An 18,661-nucleotide genomic window follows, 5' to 3' on the forward strand; every position below is an offset into this window, starting at 1 on the left:
GCCTGCATGCCGGGTGAGCGTGCTACCGCTTGAGCCACATCCCCAGCCCGTTTTATTGAGTTTTAAATACACTATTTGTTCACTTAAGTGGAAGGAACTGTTGAATTTTCATTGTCTGATATTTGTGAAACAGCACATATCTCTATTAGGAGTGACACAAATCAAATATTCCTCCGCTACTTGTGTACTGTTCAGGGAAATTTAGCATGTGAATCACAGTAAAGCAGTGTTCTTTGTGTCATTCATATAGAATTCAGTGAATTGATGGTCACAAACTAGGTTTGAGGGGAACCCCACAGTTCACTGGTATGGGGGGGAGTGGTCAAGGGCAGAGCTATAATGCTTGTTAACCTGGCAGGGGCTGCTGAAATAGATGTGTGTGAAACTCATAGAACCCTGGTATATAAATCAGTGCTTTCTTGAACTTGAAATAGGGAGTATATATTTTTAGGGTTAAAGGCACTGCTTGACAAACTTTATGCCTTTTGTTATCATGAAGAAATTGACAGCCAAACTTACGTACAGAATGACACTCTTAATCTCTTTATGATCAGCAAAGGCAGCAACACTGTTTTATGGCTCCTAAAGGGGAAGATTAGGTTTTTTGCCTTTATGTGTTTGCTTGGGCACCATTGGGTGTGTGTGCTTGTGTTTTGAGGGGAATTACAACATTGATGGACTGCAGCGTGTAGGCATGTGGGTGTGGCAGGTGTGGGGAGGTCTAGATTCACTTGTCAGCTTATTGCTTTTTCTAGAACTTGTGAACATCCTGCTTCCCTTCAGAAAGAGAACATGGAAGAAGAAAGAATAGCTGCTAAATTGCAGAAAACAATGATATAGGTAAGCCAAAGGTCATAATTCTCTATAAGAATATTTCCATTTGAGTAGCTGCCCTAGCTGGTTTTTAAATATGTATTTTTTTAGTTATAGATGGACACAATATCTTAATTTTATTTTTCTGTGGTGCTGAGGATTGAACCCAGTGCTCTACACATGCTAGGTAAGTACACTACCCCTGAGCCACAGTCCCAGCTCTCTAGCTATCTTTGAGCACAAGCTAGCAATCTAGTTCTTATTGGATCACATGGAAAAAGTATTTTAGGCTTTGAGGGCCATAGAGTTTCTATTGCAAGGAAACTTTCATACAAAATCAGCTATAGAGAGTATATAAGCAAACAATTTATTATGTTTCACTACTTCATTTACACAGGTAGGTGGCATGCTGAATTGGTTCATGTGCTGTAGTTTGCTGAACCCTGGCATAGAATACAAGAAAATATGACCAACTGTGCAGCTAGCATGAAAGATAACACTTGTTTCTGCTCAGGTTTGTGAGGGTGAACAGAATGAGAAAAGTGCCCATTCACTCTGTGTGTGGTATGATGCTCTCTCCAGCTAGAGATTTAATCCTGTTTTGTGTTGTGCTGATTACTGTGATGGAAATAAGGTAGCAAGTGACGTTGTTTCTGTAACAAGGAAATTGATGGTGTCAGTGTGGAAATTACTTCATTTTAGTGCATTTCTCTCATTTCTGTCATATGCTCTGGACTATTCTGGACCATGACAGAAATGAAATGGATCAACATCTGTGGTGATGTTCAGTATATACTTGATCTTAGACCAATGTCCTTGACATAGAGCTCCTAAAATCTGGGGCATGGCTGAAGGGATAAAGGTAACTTTGGATGCTAATAAGGATAATGATATAATAACCTTGGGATGGTTGTTCTTGAAAGATGAAGATGTAATTAAAGAGGTGGGACTTTTCAACACTGCTCTCTAATTTCCAGAGGCAGGAGAGGATCTGAAGTTAATCACCAGTGGCCAACAGTTTAATCTGTCATATCTACTAGTGGAGCCTCCATAAAATCTCAGTAAGAGTGGGTTTATGGAGCTTTTGGTAGCTGAACATGTGGAGGTTCCTGGAGCATGGCACTCAATAAGCATGGAAACTCTGTTCCACTTCCTGCCTACTTCTCTCTCTTCATCTGGCTGTTTCCATGTACTTTGTAATATAATTTATAATAAACTTTAAACACAAGGAAACATTTTTTGAATTATGTGAGCTCTTCCAGTTGATTAATTGAACTCAAGGAAAGCTCATGGAAACCTTGACTTATAGCCACTTGATCAGAAGTATAGTGACAAACTACTATTTGTGATTGAATTTTGAACTAGCAGTTCTATGGGACCAAATCATAAACCTGTGGTATGATGCTACCTCCAGCTAGACACTGTGATTATTTAATTGAATTGGAAGATATTCAGTTAGTATCTGCTGGAGAATGGCTTGGTCCATATGTGTGAGAAATCCCACACACGTCTGGTATTAGAAGTGTTTTGTGCTACAGAGAGAAAGGGTGTAAGAGTGACTATGTGATCTTATTACTATAAATTGCTGAGAGAAATTTAGTGTTTTAGGAGTATAAAGGCTGTGAGACAGGATTTGTTCAGTCACTAAGTTATGTGTGAGTAGAAAGGGAAAGAGATCTGCTGACTGAGTCCTGACATAGACTCTGGGAGACCATAAAATCTTCTGAGCTTCCCCTGAATTGATTCTCAGGTCCCCAGTGCTGTCAGCCTCATCTATCACACTGGAGGAGTTGTACCTTTCTGAACAGAATTTGTGGCATCTTTTAGGACTCGGTGACCTTTGAGGATGTGACTGTGGACTTTAACCAGCAGGAGTGGGCTTTGCTGGATCTTGCTCAAAGGAGCCTCTATAGAGATGTGTTGCTGGAAACCTTCCGGAACCTGGCCTCCCTAGGTAAGATTGGCAATGTTGTTCATGTAGTGGTTTAGAAAACAATTTTGTCTACTAGTTGACCTTATTCTAGGATTTGTGCTGAGGAATGGGGGTGCTTGGTAAATAAGACAGACGTGGTCACTGACTATAGGGTGCTTATGATCTGGAGGCTTCTTTAAGAAAATAAACATCAGTATATTAAATTTGCTTTTTATTTTTCTTGTGGTTGAAAAATTTGAAGCTTATTAAGTATTGTTAGTGTAGGCATTCATGGATTACTCTGGGGCACAGGGAGAGGTTGTGCTTTGAGACCTTTGAGGATTCTAACTGCTGTGAATGCCCTTTACCCTTTACCACCAGGAGAACATCTATAGTTAAAGAAGTGGGGTTATTTTGCAGTGTGTCATGGGAGAGCATACCCTGTGGGGATTTATGGGGCATCCTAGTAAGAGGACATTAGAAAGTACCAATTATAGGATTTTTTCTTTTCTTTTATGGTTCAGGGATGATTTTGTGGAAATACCTTTATTTGTTCCTTAGCCCCTCTGGAATGAAGTACCATAAAAAGTTCAGAAATTTATTCTTGTGTTTCTGGAAGCTGGGAGTATTAATTCCAAATGTCATCAGGGCTAAATTCTTTCTAAAGGCTCTAGGGAAAATGTCCCTACCTGTTTCTTTCTAGCTTCTGGTGGTTGCTGGCACTGCTTGGTGTTTCTTGGTTTATAGATGTATCACTCAGTCTCTGCCTCAGTCATCTTTTTCCTGTGTACCTGTATCTCTCTCCTCATAGGGTGCTGGTCATTGGATTTAGGGCTCATTGTAAACATACTAATCTCATTTTGACTTGATTTTTCTTTGCAAAGACTGTATTTCTATAGACTAAACCTACTTACCTACCTTTCTCCTCCTTTCACTTTATTTATTTTTAGAGCAGTTTCAAGTTCACAGCAAAATTTACTGGAAGGTGGAGAGATCTGCCCTATCTCTGCTGCCACCTGGGGACAGCCTCTTCCACTATCAGCATCCACCACCAGAGTGGTAAATTTGTTAAAATGAATGAACCTACATGACATATCATCATCACCTAGAGTCCACAGGATATGTTAGCACTCACTTGTGGTGATGTACATTCTTTGGCTTTTGGGACAATGTATAATGACATGTACCCACCATTATGGAATTCCATAGAGTAGTTTCACAGCCCTAAAAATCCTCTGTGCTCTACCTTTTTTATCTTTCATGTTCCTTAATCCTTTGGGAGCCACTGACCTTTAAATTCTCTCTAGTTTTGCCTTTTGCAGGAAATCACATAGTTGGAATCATATTGCATGTACCCCTTTTCAGATTGGCTTCTTTCACCTAATAATATGCATTTAAATTTCTTTCATGTCTTCTCATGACCTATAGCTGATTTTAGTGCTTGATAATATTTCACCATCAGGATATGCCACTGTTTATTGTATTGATCTACTCCCCTTCTGGTGACATCTTGATTGCTTCCACATTGGGGCAGTTATGACTACAGCTGTCATAAATATTCATGTGCAACTTTTTGTGAGGATGTAAGTTTTCCACTCCTTTGGGTGGATACTGAGGAGCACAATTGCTGGAATATATGGTAAGAATATGTTTAATTTTATAAGAAACCAAAAAACCATCTTCCAAAGTGGATTTTTTTGCCAAGTTGCATGCTTTCCAGCATTTGACATTGTCAATATTGTGGATGTGGGCTATTCTAATAGATTTACAGTGGTGTCTCATTGTTCGAAATTGCATTTTCCTGATAATGTATGATGTGAAACATATTTTTATTTACTTATTTGCCATTTGTATATCTTCTTTGGTGAGGTGTCAGTTGAAGGTCTTTGGCCAATGTTTTTATAAGACTGTTGATTCTTATTGTTGAACTTAAAAGCTGTTTGTGTATTTTGGAACAGTATCTTATCAAATGAATCTCTTGGAATTGTTTCTTCTAAGCTGTGGCTTGTCTTTTTATTTTCTTGAAAATCTTTAGCAGAAGATAAATTTTTAATTTTAATAGAGTCTAGCGTATCAATTGTTGTTTCAAGAATCAATCCTTTTGGTATTATATCTAAGATGTCTATGCCAAGCCAAGGTCATCTAGATTTTTCACTGTATTTTCTAGGAGTTATCTAACTCTATATTACACTTACATAATTTTAGGTTAATGCTTGTGAATATTTCACTTTTTTACTTGTGTTTCCAGTTATTCCAGCAGCATAACTTTAGGAAAAACTATATTTTTAAAAAAACTACTGCATTTGTTCCCTTTTGAAAGATCAGTTGACTCACAGTCATCCTTTGGTATCCATAGTAAATCCCTCTCAGAGATAAAATTTGTGTGTTCTAATTTCTTATTTAAAGTGATATAGTATTTGTATGCAACATATTCACATTTTCTCATATATTTTAAATAATTTCTTGATTACTTCCAAAACATAATACAACGGAAACCTGTCAATACTTGTTATACTGTATTGATCAACGAATGATGACAAGGAAATAGAGACTGTACCTTTTTAGTGCAGACGTCAATTTTTTCCCCTAATATTTTATGTTCATGATTGAGTCCGTGGATATAGATGGCTAACTGTATTTATGTGTATTTGTTTATGGCCTTTCTATTCTGTTCCATTGATGTATTTGGACATTAATGGGGGTGGACAGTGTTCAACCTGTACATAAGAGGTCACTTTAGCTTGTATCTGACAGAAAACAGAGGCAATTGAATATTTTGAGAGTGGAATATTGCCTTTTCTCTTTGTTTGTTTCTTTTTTTTTTTTGACTGTCCTTAGATAGAATTATGAAGTGGCCTTATTTTGTTTATTTATCATGGTCTTGGAAAAGCTTGGTATTCTGAGATTATTTATGTTCATTAGGAAAATAAAATGTCCTGGCTGTATCAGACAAGCTTATAGTAATATTGATACTCATGTGTAAATTTCAGATCACTTACGCACATCAGAGGCTGCTTTTATCTCCCCATCTCTGTTTTTTCTTTTCCTTTATCTTTTCTTTTTTCTTTCATATATTTGACATTTTGCTGAAGTGAAACTTACACTTAACCAACTTCAGAGTATCAGAATACCAAAATTTTGGCCCCATCTTAGGAAATGTGTGTATTTCTTCATTGTTTTCCCTCCTGATATGCCTCCTGCCTGTGCAGGGTACCCACTACATACACTCCATCTGATCTCCCAGTGATTACAAGAGGAAGAACTGCATACAGCCAAAAGAGGGCATATCCAGAGCTTCTGTACTGAACAGCACCAGGAAAGCAAGAATCTCTGGGATAAACTGGTCTTGGAGGGGAAAATAATCAAGTAGAAGTAGTTCGTTTTGTGAGGATGATGATCTTCCACAAATAGCTCTAATTGATCTTTAGACTTTTTATCAATGCTCTCACGCTGTTTTTGTTCTTGTCAAAGAATCCCTTTATACTCTCTTTTTAAGTGAATATTTGGTATGTACCTTTTATTCTGTTCCTTTCTCTTTGGTTTCATAATAATATTCTAGTAATGTTATCATCAGCATCAGTCTTCATTGAACTATTTCTTAGTGAATTGCTTACCATTTGACTGTTTTGCTTGTTAATACCCAAATTCCTGAAACAGCCACACTTTTAAAAGTCCTTTGCTCTCAAATGCCTTCATATTTTTATTTCACATTTTGAGTCTCTACTTAATACTGCTAATGAATTAGTTGCTCTTTGAGATACTGATAGAGAAAAATTATCCAATGAACAGAAAATATTGAGATTGAAAAGAAGTGGTTCCTCTAATTTGTATGAAAATGGGGAATCTGGTGGTGTTGGTGATTAGAACAAAAGCCATGAGAGACATTTGAGGTGAGTGCCCTTCATATAATAGTAGGTAGTGCCTCAAGGGAGAAACTTAAAATGTTTTGATTTAAGAAATGTGTATACATAAGCCTAGGTCAAAAATTGTGGTCTCACAAAAAATTTTGTCAAGATGATTTTTTTCCTCAAATGAAACTGAAATATTGAATCTTTGACACCTACTTTAATTATCAGAATTATTGGAAAAATTGTTACTGGAGTCCTAGGGGACCAGCATTTCTAGTACTTTTGGGAGTACTCACCTGAGCTTCCATATTATATAGACAAGGGGACCAGGAATGTATGAAAGCCTTCCATTGCTCCTCCTTGTTCAGGAAGCACATGAAGATTCATAGTGAAAAGACAAACTATGCATGTAAGGAATGTGAGAAAGCCTTCAGTAGTTCTTCCCACCACACTGAACACAACAGAATTCACAGTGGAGATAAGCCCTATGAATGTAAGGAATGTGGGAAGGCCTTTAGCTCTTCCTCTTACCTCATAATACATAAAAGAATTCACTCCTGCTCCTTGGCATATACCTAGTAGACTTAAAAATAGGTCACAGAAAGTGTTCACACATGACAGGCCATGGAAAGTTTCTTTCTCGTCCCCACTCCACTTCACTTCAGTCACCCACTTCTTCATCCACTCTTGCAATCATTCCACAAGTCACAAAACTCAAGTCAAGGTCTTGAGTTCCATTCCTACTCAGGAAACTAGAGTTAAAAATGTACCTTAGATGTACTTGTGGTTAAGTCTTCTAGAACACTGATTTAATGTTCAGGAGATCAAGAAACAATTAAGAGGAACAAAGTAGGACTCAGACTAAAATTCAATGTTGGCTCCACTGATTTCTGTGTGACATAGAGCAAGTTCTTTATATCTCTGAGACTCTATGTTGTCATTGAATTAATATCTAGTTGACACAACTATACTGAGCAAGGCTTAAACAGATAATGAATAATACATCCTCTGTGCCAAGGAAGATTTATTTTAGCTCTGGGAAATCCCAAAATGAATGATTCAGTCACTCTTCTCCAAGTATTCAGTATTTACTTATATAAGAACAAAAAGTTGCAATTAGAGGACTAGAAAAACCATAACACAAGGTCACAGAATATTTAGGTCAAACAGTATCGTGATTAACTTTACTATGATAATTAATTCTAAATCTTATCCTATTTCAAGAATGTGGAGATTTCCAATTTATTCTGTGATCCTTCTCAATTCCTTAGTCTTGCCTGTTCTTATACCTTTACCGAAAATCATAATCACAAATTTTGTTGGTGCCATGTATGGTTTTATTCCTTTCTCAGGTATAATTTTCTCTTACAATAAAATTGTTTTTACCATTTTGAGAATCCCAGCATCAGGTGTGAAGTATAAAGTAATCTCCACCTCTGGGTCTCACCTATCAGTTGCTTGCTTACACTGTGAAACAGAAATTGGAATATTCCTTGCTTCAGCTGTATCACATTTTCCAAAAACGGTTGAAGTGGCCTCAGTGATGTACACTGTGGTCACTCCCATGCTGAATCCCTTCATCTACAGGCTGAGAAACAGGAACATGAAAAGTTCCCTGAGAAGGCTCCACAGCAGAATGGTCTAATCTCTGGACCTGTGGCTTCCTTTTAGAATATTGGTTGGAAAAGGCAACAAATCTATCTATACCTATAAATCCTGCTTTCTTTCTTAGTTTCTTAGTTTCATTGTTTTTGTAGTTTAACATTTTTAACTTCCACCATCTTATTTAGTATAGAGATGATTTCCACAGTTGGTGGAAGAGAGTAATGTGAATTTTTTAAAAATAGGCACTGTTTCAATTTGAGAAAATAAAAACTTTCTGGAGATGGATAATATTGATAGTTTCACAAAAATGTAAATGAGATTAATGCCACCAAGGAGTATATTTTAAAGTGATAAAATGGTAAATTCTTGTATGTGTACTTTAGCACAGAACAAATGGAATAAAATAAAGATTACTCTTTAAAAAAAGATATAAATGAAGTAAATATTACACATGAGCATCCTCCAGAGTACATGAAGGTTTAAAATCTTTGGTGGACATTCTTTTTCTCTAATACTTCTTTCTCGTTAATATCTATTAATTCCACAGAGGTTGGGATAACAGACCAATTTGTCTAATTATGAGCATTGTGCATTGAGACTCCAAGGGCATATACTAGAAAATATTCAACTTGTGTCTTCAGCCTTCAGTATGTTGATTCTAGTCAAGTGGACTCTATATCTGTGTCTGCTCTCCAATGGTTTTCTACACCAGAAAGCTCCTGTCACATATTCATATCAATTGTGAGGACAGAGTCTGAACCTTCACTGGGCTTCAGGCAGAGGACGAGTGTTGGATCCATAGTACTTGGTCATGAGTCAGCAGACACAGAGTGTAACCAAGTAAGTGCTGAGGGAGTCAGGGATAGAGGAAGGACTGACAACTGAAGTGTTATTTCTTTATTATTCAAATACACAACAACTACAGTTGGCAGAAGGGAGAATAACTATATGAAAAATCAGATATGTTAACTTTAAATTCAATGTTATTTGTGGCGAAGGTGAAAAAAAATCTCATCCAAAGTAATGCTTTCCACCCCACCAGTTCTCCTTCTATAGACATCTTACCCATATTAGCTAAAACTGGTTCCTGTAAATGGTTTCATAAGCATTCCAAAACCTTCATCATTCAGACAGTGGTGATGAGGAGGAAGATGACAATAGGCATAACATCATTTACTCTTACTGTTTCATTTCATGTACATAGTTTTCTCCAAATATAGACTCTTACATTTTTAATTCTTACAGGAAGGAAGGAGCACCTTTTTGTGTAATGAACACTAGCTAGGTAGGTAGAAATGAAGGAAGCCTTACTTGAATAAATATGATTAGGACCCATGTCATTCTTGCCGTTAGAATGCTGGCATGTTGTGCTATTGACACTCAACCTGCTGTTCACTTCCCTCTCACTCCAGGAGAGACTGCTTGCTTCCTGTTTTCTTTTCTCTGGAGGTTTCAGGTAGATCACAGTGGAGTCATCTTTATTTTATTAATTGAACTTACACCATTGTTGTTGAATAAAATGAGTTGTATTCTGCATCTGCTGCATGAGCTATAGGCAGGAGAACTGTGGGTCACAGGCAGTGATCACAAAGCAATAATGTGTATTTCAGCACAGACCTCTCTCCCCCTCATCTTGAGACATGTGTGCAGCTCTCTCGGTCTTCCATCATTCTTACAATCTGCCACTCTATCTCAATAAAGTTGGCTCCTGGCACTCTTAGTCAGGAATCTGGAGACCTTAAAATTCACTTTAGATGTATCTGTGGTTAATGTATCTGGGCCTCTCCTTAAAATTGATGATTGAGAAACAAACATTTCAGTGTTCCAGATCTAGAGACTGACAATATAATTTGTAATGCTGTTAGATTTACTTTCCTTCTTTACTTCCTTCCTTTATTCCCTTTTCCCTCCTGAATTCCTCCTCATCCCCTTCTTTATCTTTATTTCTTTAGATTACTATTGGGGATTGAACCCAAGACCTCATTTGTGCTAGGGAAGTGCTCCACCAATGAGGTCTATCCCCAACCCTCCACTTATTATCTCTGTTATGTAGGGAAAATATTTGGTATCTCTGACACTCAGCATGATCATCTGAGTTGAATTATAGTTGATAGAACTTCACCAAGTAAGGATTACAGATGAAACATTCTCTCTATATGATTAATATAGAATGGATAAATGGATATATGAAATAAGTGCAAAATAAAATTTAGACTATAGCATTAATAATGATGATTTTAACCTTCATACCATTCAACAAAAATGTCCTGTGACCTGAAGCTACTCTTTTTCTATATCTGTAGTAGAACATTTTATTTTTGTCATTATGTAATTATATGCTATATATCTGGTGAGAAATGACTAACTCTCATTTCTGATTCCTTAGTACCTATTCTTTGTTCACCAAAAAGTAGGCATCACCAAAAAAATTACAGATAAATATTCAATAGATCATTTTTTTGTTCACAGAAAATGGCCATAATCAAATGATTTTCTTCTTTCTATACTTTCATCACTTTCAAGAGTGTCCCATAGAACTGGGGATAAGATAAAATAGCTCTTTTTATGTCTATGTCATGGACATATTGGTTCAATAATTCCAGTTATCAGCACCTGCAATATTTAGTTTTTCACTGACTATGGTAAAGGTTTTTATGGGTATAGAATGACAAAAAGTTGCAGATAGAGAAGGAGCTATATGATTCTTATTGCTTGGAGTAAGACACGGTTTAGAGTTTCCAGTTATCCCAGGAATGAGTACCCTTTGACAATTGCATTTATCATAAATTCACATTTTCATAAGAATTCAGTTCTTTATTTCTTTAAATACGATGGCCAAATATTTATTAAATTCTAAACTTCCCTAATATGTCAGATATGTACAATAGATAAGTGTTATTCTTTCCATTTCCATTAAGTAGTATAAGTTCAGAGAAGTGCAAAGATTTATACACATTCTACAGATTAGAGCAGGTTAATGGTTTGAAATAAAGATGTTCATTTCTTGTCTCCCTACTTGTCTCCCTCCTCTACTGTAGCCAATGGAAATAATATTCCTATAGGAGATGAAATCTATTAGCATGACACCATGGAAAAATTATTATTAGATCTACTGCAGGGATATTTTTTATGGTGTATCTTAACAATAATAGAATATATTGATAGTAACAAATATTTTATTGAAATGATATAGGTGATTAATAGTAAAACTGTACATGTCTCAATTATTGGAAGTCAACCATTATCTAATACACACATATTACATAGAAATTCTCACTTGTGATATAGGGAGAATAAGAATTTTGAAAAGACTGTCATAATGATAAAAATTAAATGATATTCCTTCCCAAAATAATTCTGTAAGTCATTTAAAGCATTTGAAGTAGCTATATGCACTTTATAGAAACATTTCAGGAGAAATGGGTTTTAGTTCCTTTGGGAAGTTTTCTCAAATGGTGTTCATGGACACATAAGTCAATAGGACATGGGGAGAGTGACAGAAAAATACACTAACCAAATTCCTGTTATTAGTTGCTTTGGGGGGACAGAAGAGCAGGAGAATATAATCTTGTTAGATATGAAAAACTAAAATTTAATGGATAACCATCAAATCTTTTATCAAATATGATTTTTGAATGTAAAGTGACTACAGAATAGAAATTTAAGCCAAAAAGAAAAATGAAATTATGTCATTTTCTGGAAACCTGATGGAACTTGAAAGTATCATGTTAAGCAAAGTAAGACAGAAAGGCAAGTGTTTTATGTTTTCTATGTGGAAGCTATAAAGGGTAATAGGGATCTCACTAAAACAGAAGTGAGGCCATTAGTGTAAAAGAAGGAAATGAGAGAGGTGAGAAGGTAAGGGGGGACTGGGGAGTGAAATTGGTTAAATTATGTGCATGTGTAAAAATGCCACAAAGAACCCACTATTCTGCATAATTAATATACACAAATAAAACATTTAAATATTATTTTTGAATAATATATTATTATTATTTTTATTTTAATGGGGGTAGTGAATATTATTGAAATTAATAAAATTTATCACTATGGAGCTTTTTTGAAGTGCACAAAGGCAGTGGTTCTCAACTCTAGTGTAAGAAAGGGTCATGAGGAACTTCACATGCAGGTAGTATAATTAAATTAATTTGGCTTGTGGTCACTGTATCTGAATATTTTAAAAAGTTAGCCAATAAATGTATTGATAAATGAAACTGAGAAATACTAGTTTATACAGTACAAAAGATTTTTTAAACACTTCCTTGTAACAACCCTATATGGTATGTAATTTCATCTCCATTATGCAAATCAGAAAACTCGCTAGAGGTGTCCTATTCTTTTCTTTACAGTTTTCTCCAATTAAATCAGAGTTGACAAATTAACGAACTTGACTTGCCTTTGGGTAGTTGAAGTGAGACAATTGTAATCCATATGTCAGGAAGGATTGATGTGAAAATCTAAACATAAGAAAGTGGGGGCTCAAACCTAAGGTTTGAGACTCTTCCTGATGTTGAGGTGCTAAGATATAAGAAGGTTTATGATCAGCAAAACAATTAAGCAGATTGGAAGGCCCTAGAGGATAAAATTTATATATTAAATGATTTTTAGAAGGTAAACCATATTTGACAGATCCAGTATATCCTTGAAGGAGGGAAATTGGAAAAATCAAAGAACAGGGGATTTATTTGCTAGCAGATAAATGGCAAGTTTTTTTTTTTTTAAATTACAAACAGCCAACTTTTATTTGATGTGCAGATATTTCATTTCTAGAACTTAGTTTACAAATATTCTAAGTTAATTGAACTTATACCATTGTTGTTGATTAAAATGAGATGTATTCCACAGGCTAAAGTTCATTCAATATAAATTATTTTTTTTCTACACAGGGAAGAATATGTCTTATTCTCTATTTTATCTTAAACAGCTGGTTGTTATTTAACTGGAATCATAAACTTGTTGTGTGTAATGTGCTTGGTCTTCTAATATTACATGGTTGAGTGTCTCTAAAGTAGTTGTGAACAAGAGGTAAATAACACAGATACAAATAATGAAAGAGTTCTAGGAAAAGTGGATATGTCAAAAATCAGAAGTGTTTCTAAAAGTCATGGAACACAAGTGTGGAAGGTTGAATAATTGAATTTAAGTTATATACAGAATTCGTGGTGCCTCTTCTTTTTCCCACTGGCTTTTCTTTCTCAAAAGGTGTCCAAACAATAAAGGACCACAAAATATAACACATCTCTCAGAATTCCATCTCCTAGGACTCTCGGAAGATCCACAACTTCAACCCATTCTCTTTGGACTTTTCCTGTTCATGTACCTGGTCACAGTGCTTGGGAACCTGCTCATCATCCTGGCTGTCAGCTCTGACTCCCACCTCCATACCCCCATGTACTTCTTCCTTGCCAACCTATCTTTGACTGACATCTGTTTCATCTCCATTATGGTTCCAAAGATGATTGGGAATATCCAGACTCACAGCAGAGTCATCTCCTACATGGGCTGCCTGACACAGATGTCTCTTTTTATCATTTTTGGATGTATGGATGATATGCTTCTGACCGTGATGGCCTATGACCGGTTTGTGGCCATCTGTCACCCTCTGCATTACTCAGTCATCTTGAACCCTCATCGCTGTGTCTCTTTAGTGTTGATGTCTTTCTTAGTTAGCCTTTTGGACTCGCTGTTGCACAATTTGATCATTTTACAACTTCCTTACTTCAAGGATATGGAAGTTGCTAACTTCTTCTGTGACCCTTCTCAACTTCTTAATCTTTCCTGTTCTGATACTTTTATCAGTAATATAGTAATGTGTTTTGTTGTCACCATCTCTGGTTTCTTTCCCATCTCAGGAATCTTTTACTCTTACTATAAAATTATTTCCTCCATTATGAGAATCCCATCCTCAGGTGGGAAGTACAAAGCCTTCTCCACCTGTGGGTCTCACCTCTCAGTAGTTTGCTTGTTTTATGGTACAGGCTTTGGAGTGTACATTGGATCAGCTGTATCAAATTCTCCCAGAAAGGGTGCAGTGGCCTCAGTGATGTACACAGTGGTTACTCCTATGCTGAATCCCTTCATCTACAGCCTGAGGAACAGGGACATTAGAAGAACCCTGAGGAAGCTCCACAGCAGCATAGTCTAATCTAAGGACCTGTGGTTTCCATTTGGAATATAGTTTGGAAATACAGCAAAACTAAACATACAGACACATGAATCATATCTCCTGGGTCACATTAGTTTTGTACTTTGTATGCTTTAATTATCATCATGTTTCATAGTATGGAGGCAGTAATATTTTAGAGAAGGAAGAATGGGAGGATTTTAAAATGGATACAAAATTTTAGTTTTGGAGGATGAAAAATTACTGGGGATGGACATCACTGAATACTAAACATTAATTTAAATATAATTAATGTCTGAATTTTGCACCCTTTACTTAGTCTTCTAAGTTGTAGTACTATTTTTGGTCAGCCTTTTGGACTCCTGGCTGCAAAAATGGTTTGCTATACAATTTATTATTTTAAGGAGGTGGGAAGTTCCAACTTCTTCTGCCAACCTTCTCTATTTATTAATATTGTCTGTTCTGACACTTTCACTAATAGCATAGATGTTTATTTTCTTGGTGCAATATCTTGCAATTATTGCAAGATCCTATCTCAAGGATCCTTTTTTTCTTATTATAAAATTCTCATTCCGTTGTTCAGAGAACTCCATCATCAGGTGAGAAGTATAAGTAAGGCCTTCTTCACCTTTGGGTCTCACTTGGCATTTTTTTCTTACTTTATGAGTTAATCTTGGGGTGTACATTGGTTCAGTCAGATCACATTCTCCCAGAAGCAGTGCAGAAGCTTCAGTGATGTACACTGTGATCACTCTTATGCTGAATTCCTTCATCTACAACCTGAGGAACAGGGACATGAGGAGGCTCCACAGCAGAACAATCGAACCTCACTCAGGTCCTGAGGCATCCATTAGGAATCTAGTTTGGAAAAGGCAGCCAAACTAAAGTCATAGAACTGTCGTCCCAGCATGTTAATTTGCAGTTTGTGTGCTTAATTCCTCTTCTTGTTTCACAGCAGAATGTTGTTGGACGCTGACTGGAGATAGAGGAATAGGGACTTTTAAAAGTATGCACAAATGCTCAATTTGGGAATTGGAAAATTTTGTACAAATGCATGATGGTGAAATTGAACAACATGTGAATATAATCAATGCCACAGTACTGTAAACATAAAAATGGTGTTTTTTTCTCATGTATTTTTACCACTATAAAGAATGGAAATAAAATGAGAATGTTCTCTAAAAATTGAAGACACAAAAGAAGTTAATATGTACAGCTCAATTCATAATAGCCAAGTTGTGGAATCAGCATAGTTTCCTGTTGACAAAAGATTTATAAAGAAAATATGTCACATATACATGATGCCATTTTTTTTCAGGTTTAAAGAAGAATGAAATTATGTCATTTGCAGTAAAATGGATGAAAGTGGAGAGTATCATGTTCAGGGAAATAAGCCAGAGACAGAAAGACAAGTATCATATGTTTTGTCTCATATGTGAAGCTGGAGGGAATAAAAATTTTAAAAAAAGAAAAAAAATCATATCATGAAAGTAATCAAGAAACTGATTTGGGTAGATGAAGGGGATCAGGGAGAGGGAGGAGGGAAGGTAAGGGGAGGCATTGGAGATTAATACTGAGCAAGTTTTGCTATGTACATGCACCAATATGCCAAATGAAATCCACTGTTCAGTCTTTACAGGATACAGTGTGATATTTTAATACATGTATAAATGTGGAATGATCAAATCAGGACAATTTGCATGTCCATCACTTCAAAGATTGAGCATTTCTTTGTGTTGGAAATATCTAAAATCCATTCTTTTAGCTGCTTTAAAATATACAATTAATTATTGTTAGCTGTAGACATCCTACTTTGCTATAGAAAGCAAGAACTTATTTCTTTTTCATAAGAGTATTTTTGTACTCAATAAAAACCTCTTTCTATTTCCCTCCAATGCTCCCTTACACTCTCTAGCCTTGGGAGCCCGCACTCTACTCTCCATTTAAATGAAACTTACATTTCTGTCTTCCACATGCAAGTGAGAAATGTCTGTCTTTCTATGCTTGACATTTTTTACTTGATGTCCTCTAGTTAAATCCACATTGCCACAAATTACTCTTTTTCATATCTGAATAATATTTAATTGTGTACATATACTACATGTTCACCAATGACACTTTGGCTGATTATCTTGGCTATTGTGAGCTGACTACATGGAGCACTACAATAGTACACTGACACGCAAAGTGAGATTGCTCTGTCAGATGATGCATCCTCAAAAGTGTTTAAAGCATGTGTGTACCTCAGACTTAAAATATTCATGCAAATCATTTTGTTTTAGGCATAATTGGTACAATTTAAAAGAGCTTTGGGTACTTTGTAGGAAAACTTTTAATAAGTGTTCTAAATTTATTAGATGTATATTAAATTATAGAAATATAAAATGATTAACTGGAAAACGTATGTATTTCCTGCAGATAATGTTGTGCACTAAAAATATTTGAAGTAGATATATGTTCCTTACAGAGAGATTCAAACACAATGCTATGATACTAAGATCACTTTAGTGAAAACTTGTGTGGCATACTGTTCAGCTAAGATTTAGGAGACTGTTCATGGTATACAAATCCATAGTAATGTTATGGAAACTATGAAAGGAAAATCTACCCACCACATTTACAAAAACTTTGTTTTGAGGGAAATGTCTACATAGAATTATGATCATGCTCATGGCATTTGCAGGAAAATGGATGGCATTAGGGCAGATTATGCTAAGTGAAGTTAGCCAACCCCTAAAAAACAAATGCCTAATGTCTTTTCTGATACAAGGGGGGGGGTGACTCAAAATGGGGTAGGGAGGAAGAGCATGAGAGGAAGATTACCACTAAATAGGGAAGAGAGGTGGGAGGGAAAAGGAGGGAGGAGGGGAATTGCACAAAAGATGGAAGGAGACTCTCATTGTTATACAGAATACATGTATGATGTTGTAAGGAGAAAAAAAAAGGAAAAGTGTGTCACATTAGATTGGATAGAGAAAAGTGCTAGGAGGGGAGGGGAGGGGAATAAAATAGACATTATGATTGCTGTATGTATATAGGTGACTGTATGACCAATGTGATTCTGCAATCTGTACAATCAGAAAAATGAGAAATTAAACCCCATTTGATTCAAATGTATGAATTGTCAAGATCATTGTAATGTCATGTGTAGCTAGTTAAAAAGAAAGAAATATGATCATGCAAAGACCCATGTGAAACAAGCTTTACTGGTATTAGTACAAATTTCTACAAAATATGAGGTGAGGCAAATATTATTAATGTTTATGTGTTTAATATACAGGGTGGATATTGATGAGAACAATAATAGTTATTATTAAGTGATCGTTTTTTAAGTGTTGGACAATTTTCTATGGCAGGTTTTTTTCTACCCACCAAGAGTCTTAAATATCAGTTCTATCTGATATTCATTCTATTCAGAGACACAGTATCAATATATTTGAAATACCTTTGGTAAATACATGGATCCATTGCTCTTGAGAATCACTTGGTTTAAGAAATTTAAATATTAAAAAAATACTGTTTCAATCATTTATAACTATTTAGGTCTAATCATCATGCTAATTTAACACATGAGGAATTGATTCAGGTATGTTTATTCTTTGAATCTTATATATTTTTCCAGTTAAATAATTATGTAACCATTCACAATGATGAAAGTGAGTGTCCTTCAGGTAGATGAAGTTAAGAGAATGTCTAATCCCTGTGACAGCAATTATGTGAAACCTTTGAACTAGGTTTTAAAGGCTGTTTCAAATCTGGTTTTGGGAGCTCCCAGTATGCTAAGTATGATTGTAAAGTGAAGCAGTTTTAACAGTCCACTGTGGATTACAGAGTTTAAAAAAAATACAAAAACAGAATAGCAAATAGTGACCAAACAAGATGCATTCTTCTGATTACAAGGAGTTAATTCAAACAAACCTGTATAATATAACGCAATGAAAAAATCTGTTCTAAAGTTTTTACTTTTGTTTAATTATTAACATATGTGGTACACTAATGCCATCTATGTGGTCTGGGATGCTTGATAATTGTACACATGGTTATGTACATATTTCTCAAAATTTGAAGTACACTGAAGACAAAGGGTGAGGATTATGTATTAAGTGACTTCTAAAGACAATCCACATATTTGAGTGAACATTTATTTTCATGAAGAAGCAAAATCCTAAAAGTGAAGGAATTATGAAACCTTATGAATTTAACAGGAAAAAGAGCATACTTTGTGATTGTGATGCTTGGACTTTGTGGTAATTCTTGATTATAATAATAATAATAACAACAACAATAACAACACAGGCGTGGCTCTTGTTTATAACTATTATAAGCGAAGGTAATTTGTAAAAGTACAATAAATTGATT

General features: G+C 35.6%; 2 protein-coding genes across 2 annotated transcripts in view; both read left to right on the forward strand.

Moving 5' to 3' along the window:
* The first annotated feature begins 2,640 nt into the window (after positions 1–2,640).
* Positions 2,641–18,661, forward strand: part of LOC101963399 (olfactory receptor 7E178) — a 29,021-nt gene continuing 13,000 nt past the window's right edge. Inside the window, exon 1 of the mRNA XM_005342153.5 lies at positions 2,641–2,767. The gene's annotated coding sequence lies outside the window, so the exon portion shown is untranslated. The remainder of the gene's footprint in view (positions 2,768–18,661) is intronic.
* On the forward strand, positions 2,646–15,612 carry LOC110597268 (olfactory receptor 7E178). Its single transcript, XM_040291103.2, has 2 exons — positions 2,646–2,767; positions 3,676–15,612. The coding sequence occupies exon 2, from the start codon at positions 13,493–13,495 to the stop codon at positions 14,321–14,323; it is 831 nt and encodes a 276-aa protein (XP_040147037.1). The 5' UTR covers positions 2,646–2,767; positions 3,676–13,492; the 3' UTR covers positions 14,324–15,612.

Source organism: Ictidomys tridecemlineatus, chromosome 2, assembly GCF_052094955.1.
Source record: "Ictidomys tridecemlineatus isolate mIctTri1 chromosome 2, mIctTri1.hap1, whole genome shotgun sequence".
NCBI classification, from domain to species: Eukaryota; Metazoa; Chordata; class Mammalia; order Rodentia; family Sciuridae; genus Ictidomys; species Ictidomys tridecemlineatus.

What these genes read in the sequence shown, in the direction of transcription:
- LOC110597268 (XM_040291103.2), top strand. Translation starts at nt 13,493, where the DNA reads ATGTACCTGGTCACAGTGCTTGGGAACCTGCTCATCATCCTGGCTGTC.